At 35.7% G+C, this 6,265-nt stretch overlaps 1 protein-coding gene across 3 annotated transcripts in view; it reads left to right on the forward strand.

The window, feature by feature from the left end:
* The window catches only part of LOC138700171 (tigger transposable element-derived protein 1-like), a 55,330-nt gene that overhangs the window by 22,486 nt on the left and 26,579 nt on the right, over window positions 1–6,265 (forward strand). Inside the window, exon 3 of one of the 3 annotated variants that reach the window (XM_069826585.1) lies at window positions 11–2,356. The exons of the other annotated variants lie outside the window; for them this stretch is intronic. Within the exon in view, the coding sequence (XP_069682686.1) occupies window positions 11–1,606 (1,596 nt within the window). The 3' untranslated portion in view covers window positions 1,607–2,356. Of the gene's footprint in view, window positions 1–10; window positions 2,357–6,265 lie in introns of those variants that run through there. 3 annotated transcript variants of the gene reach the window in all.

A 6,265-nucleotide genomic window follows, 5' to 3' on the forward strand; every position in this document is an offset into this window, starting at 1 on the left:
TTTCATTTAGGGTATCGTAGCTAGTTCAATGGGAAGGCACAGAAAGGTGTTTAATGAAGAGATGGAGGAACAACTGGTGAAACATGTTAAAGATCTGGAAGCTAGGTTTTATGGCATGACTAGGAAGACGTTAATGAAAGTAGCTTATGAATCTGCAGTCCAGAACGGACTAGAGCACCGATTTAACACTGAATTGAAATTAGCGGGCAAAGATTGGGTGTACCGATTTCTTGCAGACTGGGGTCTTTCTTTACGTACACCCGAGCAGTGCAGTTTAGGAAGGGCAATGGGATTTAACAAGGTGCAGGTTGACCGGTATTTTGAGAACCTCAAGGAATGTTTGGGAAAGTACAAATTTCCTCCCCACAGATTGTTCAACATGGACGAGACCGGAGTGTCGGCTGTTCCTGATAAGACGGCTAAAGTCGTTGCTACAAAGGGAAAGAAGTCCATCAAGAAAGTAAAATCGGCTGAAAGAGGTCAAATAGTCACTGCTGTTTTTTGTGTAAACCCAACAGGGAACTTTATACCACCTGCTTTGATTTTTCCTCGTAAGAGGAACAAACCGGAGCTCTATAACAACTCCCCTACAGGTTCTCTTGGACTTGTTAGCGAATCTGGATACATGAATTCCGAACTGTTCCTTGTTTGGTTGGAACATTTTTCCAAGCATGTTAAATCTTCAGTGGATGATCCAGTCCTCTTGGTTCTTGATAACCATGTCTCACATTGCTCGCTTTCAGCTGTGGAATTCTGCAGACAGCACAACATTGTCCTATTGACGTTGCCACCCCATGCTAGTCATATGCTTCAGCCATTAGATAAAGTAATATTTGCCCCATTCAAGAAATTCTATGCCCAAGAAGTAGAAAAATGGCTTTGTAGTAATCCTGGCAGAGCTATAACCCAGATGGAAGTGTCTGGTCTATTTCGCGTAGCATTCCAGAGGGTGGCAACTGCTGGAAATGCTGTAGCGGCTTTTCGTGACACAGGCATTTATCCCTACAATCCACACGTGTTCAATGATGATGATTTCTTACCATATGAGGTAACCAAAATCGACTTGCCAATTCCTGAATATCTCGATCAGTCAGCAACTAGTAACAGAGATGAAGATGTAGATAAAGAACAGGAAGAAAGAAAACAATTGAATATGAATAACCAAGAAACAAATGAGGGGTCAACTAATCAAACAGTTCAACCAACCAGTTCCATTAGTTTACCTCAAGTACCAATCACCAACATTCATCCCTTACCTAAATATGAGAATCTGAACAAAAGGAAAAGAACCAGTCAGCAATCAGAGATTTTAACATCGTGTCCGTATAAAAACAATCTTGTGAAGAAGGAAAACTTGAAACAGGAGAAAGAAAAGAAGAAACAAGAAAGGCTGAAAGAAAGAACTCAAAAGCAGCTTTCAAAATCGAATCCTCAAGTGTCCAAAATTACAAAAAGATGTAAAAAATATAAAGGAACCAAATCGAAAACTTTCACTGGACAACAGCTGACATTAGGGCCTAGCACATCTAGTGATAAACAAACTCCATCAGAGAAGACATACATCTGCCCTGGCTGTGGCGAATCCATTGAAGAAGACTGGGTATAGTGTAATGGGTGTGGCGAGTGGTGGCACGAGTTGTGCACGTCATATGAAGGACATGGAACATTTCTTTGTGATGTGTGTTAATAAGTTGTTGCAATATAGGCCTGCTGTAATTCAGTTAAACTAAAGAAAACATACTTTAAAAAGTGCGCACAGTTAGCCGACATTCTGCGTACACTTACCCGCATATGTCGTCTAAGTGTTCGCATTCGCCAACTTGTCTAAACTTGTATGCCACAATAAATGATGATCACTATAGGCAGTTTTAACAATGCATAAATATTCTTAAACCTTCATTGTGTATGAACATCTACTTAATGTTACAAAATAATAACAGACGACCACATTATGAGCGAATTAAAACTAAGTGCGCACACTTACCCTCCATTACCTTATAGGTTTTTAGAACTCCCTTTCCGAATTTCGGAGAAGATAAATAAGTAGGAGTTCTAGGCTTTTCACTTGTAATTTGCGCCCATAGTGGTTTAATAAAGGCTTCATACTTTTTACCTGTGCTTGATTTTGGCTTTTTTGTTGATGGATCATTATTTTGATAAATGGCATTGGACTCTATTAGTATTTCATGATATTTTAATATATCTTCTGATTTAGCCACGTTATCAGGGATATCTTTCTTAGTTAACAAAGTCAGTAGGCCATCTGTTGCCTCGTACGTTTTTCCGTTAATAATGAGATTATTATTATGTACCGAAATTTCAGATTGCCCTATATATATATAGTTTATTACCAACTGGTCTTATCTCAAACACAGGTTTATCTGTTTTATAATTTAAAAACTTTGTTATATTAGGATTTATATATGTAGTGGCATAATCCGTAATGGGGGGTGTCTGTGGTAACTCAAATAACCCCCCTTTCAAATGACGTTTCAATTGGTGTTGGTGGAATTTCAAGGTTATGATGAGCTACTGGAATTAACTCTGTGATAAGATTTTTATTTTGGTCAGTAACTTTTCCTACTTCTGTAGCTAGACGCCCAATAGCATCACTAATTGGCTGCTCTTTCTTCTTATTCAATTCATATTGTAATTGTGGTTGTTTCTTCCATTCCTTAAATCTATCTTTCAGCTCTTGTTTAAGCTTAAGTCGCTCTGTCGGAGACTTTGTTGCATTTATATGAATTATTTTTTAACATATCGTAGACCTAGACATATTCATGTTGACGTAACGTAAACCTAGACATATTCATGTTGACGTAACGTTATTCTGGAATTATAAAGGATTTTATTTGGTTCCTATATTTTCCATTGTTGGGCAATCTAGATTTGTCAATAGTTATAAAGCCATGAGGTACGCTCCAACATATATTACATAGCTCTTGAAATTTATCAAACGACATATCAGGACCAACAAACTCATCATATGCATGTTTAAGATTAATATTATCTGTTTTGAATAAACACAAAAAGTTCATGTTATCCCTAATGAGCTGTTTTGGAATTTTAGAATACGTCTGACCTAGATAAAGCAAACAGATCCCCTTATGTCTACCTCTCAAACATATCTCTCGTACGATATCTTGATTCTCTAATATCCAATCGTCTATAACAATTAAAGAGTACGGTTCGCAGTTATCTAACGATATCACATCGTCATCTTTTTCTATAAATGTTGCCATAGATTCACCCGCTTGTGCTTCAAAATCATAAAAAAATTGTCTTAATGTAATATATTTTTGTTGATCCAGACTTTTTGAGTAAATATAATAATGATCAGGATCAATCCATCCATCTTTGAGAATAAAGTTGTCTACCGCTAACACGGTCTTCCCACAGCCTGATGCACCTACAAATAAAGCTCTCATACATTTAGGACGTAGTTCTCCAGTTATTCTATAATCGCTATCTTTGTCTTCTGGAAGGTGCGTAACATCCCAACACACTGTGCGCAGCGCGAGGGCCGAAGGCAAGCATAGCTGATTGGTTGATGGCACGAAGCTTGAGCTGCTGTGCCCCGGTTCTTCGCTAACTTTTTTAGTTTTCTTATTGTTGGTTTTGATCATTTATTTACGTAAATAAATGTATATTAAACTTGAAGGCACAACCTCTGAATTGAGTTTACGGCTATCTCACAATCACAATATAACCGCAGACGCAATATCCGTTATTGGATTCTACTCCACATTTCTAACACCTAATGTTAAAGAGGATACTATTTTAAAATACGGTACTCAGGACATTATTATTGATAAAGGACAGTATTCATTCGATTCCCTTGTACAAACACTCTCTCACATTAAAGATCTAGAGATTAAAAAAGATGATATTTGTAATAAAGTTAGCATCTCCAACAAAGGAAAACAAGATTTTGATTTCACAAGCCTAGGTAAATTATTAGGGTTAACAAACAATGCAATCGTAAAACCAGGAGAAAAAATTATAGCTGATGGACCCCCAAACTTTATTCCTTTTAATACCATTAATATAGAATACAACTTAGCTGCAAACACCGGTATCATCACAAAACATAGCGAGCATGAGCATAAAAGTAGTGGAATAATTGCAACGTTTAAACCAAATGTCTATTTTAAACAGTCCATCATTTACGAACCAGTTAATCCACTCATATTTCCAATTCATCATTTGACATTTAGAGATATTAGTGTTAAGATCATTGACGAAAATAATAAGTTGATTGATTTCGACAGTGCTAAAATTGAAGTTATATTATCAATAATATAATCACACTTTTTTTTAATTCATATAAATGAGTATCACAGCAATAGAAAAATATCAAACACAATTGTTTGGTGCAAACAAAAGAACCAAAGATAATATAAATAAACCATTAACTGTTACCGAATTTGATTTGGATATTGGAGATGGTTTTTATCATCCAAGTAAGATGAGGGCTTATATGCAATTTGAACCTCATGGAAAGGCATCAAATGGCAACTTTGCTAAGGATGCACTTATAAAACTCGTAAACAACTTTTTCCCATGAATAGAGCACACCTTAGATCGTTTGGACAGCTTGTAGAAACTGTAGAAAGCCCAGCCCTTGTTTCTGATGTCCTTATTGATTTGAATATTCCGAAATCGGAAATTGAATTTTACAAAGGAGCCGGGTTTATCACAGACGATCGACTTAACTATGAAACTGGTAGAATTTACGAAGTTAGTTTCCCACTCGAGTACATATTTGGCTTTCTAAGATATAATAGAGACATCATGTTTAATCTTGGCTTAACAATCTCTTTCGAACGGGCTTCTTCTGATGAAGCTTGCTTTTACAGATGGGATAAAAAGAAAGCAGACGGCACTGTTGTCGTGATGCCTCACGAGGGAAAAATTGTCATTAACGATTTTAAAATAATAGTACCCATTGTTGAATATGAATCTAATTATACTGACGAAATGAAAGCAAAGCTGTATAAGAATCCTGTATTAAAATTGAACTATTTTGTTTTGAGTGTTCACGAGGAACATGGATTTAAGGCTAAGAATTTAAGAATTGACTTGACTACATCATTTAACAGTTTACAGTTCGATATGCCTGACGTATGTATTATCCGTTTTCAAACTAACAGACCCAATGATCAACAAAGGGATTCGAGTGTATACAATCACTGTCAGTTAGCTAACTGGACGTTCAAAAATAGCAGAAATGAAGAGTTCCCATTTGAAAAACAACAGATGGATATTATGAAACACTGTTATCAAAATGCTTACGATACATATGTAGCTTTCAAACAAACGTGGGTGGGTAACTCCAATTTACGATGGGATATTGACAAGTTCATTACCGAACATTTCATGGGTATTATCAATATGACTAAACACAAAAATATTACTTTTACAGACAGGACACAATTAGTTACTACTATGGACTTTGAGGCTAATGTACCAGACAATACAATTATCTATGCTCTCATGGGTGGTGAGAAAAATATTAAAATTGATATGAAGAATAAAAAAGTTAGCGAAGATTTTTAATATATAATAAATAGAATGCATCAGAGTGAGAGCAAATTTATATATGATCGGTTATCCAAGCTGCTCAGATATAATATCCCAAACACCAATTTGTATTTACCACTATCATATACAGTTGTTTTTAACAAGCAGTTAGCAAAACATAAAGCGTTTTGACCGGTGCTGTCATGGTTGGTGAGAAAAAATATTACAATTGACATGAAGAATTTTAATAATATAAATGAGAGCGACAATTATTATTATTACTATATCATGTTTATTATCAGGATTACAATCCAAGCCAGTTACTAATCAAACATTAGACGTTATTAATCGCTTGCATCAATATGGTTACCTATCATTATCAGAAAATCAACAGGTCAAATACGTGGATCAAACAACACTCACTACAGCCATATTTTTATTCCAAGAATATTATGGTTTAGACACAATGGGTGAAATAGACGATATTATAGAATTATTATACACTCCAAGATGCGGAGTTAAAGATGATCCTACTGGTTTTTCCACAGCTACTTATAAATGGAATAGCAAAACTATTAAATGGCACTATTCTCTTGCTAACAGCGATGTCTTACATATCACAGAACAGGCTTTCAATACGTGGCAAAAACACACAGATTTAAAATTTGAACGTGATATGGTGCATCCCAACATAGTTTTAAGTAACAAAAGAGGAGGACACAAATGCCAGAAATCTAGCGCA

Source organism: Periplaneta americana, chromosome 1 (assembly GCF_040183065.1).
Source record: "Periplaneta americana isolate PAMFEO1 chromosome 1, P.americana_PAMFEO1_priV1, whole genome shotgun sequence".
Taxonomy (NCBI): domain Eukaryota; kingdom Metazoa; phylum Arthropoda; class Insecta; order Blattodea; family Blattidae; genus Periplaneta; species Periplaneta americana.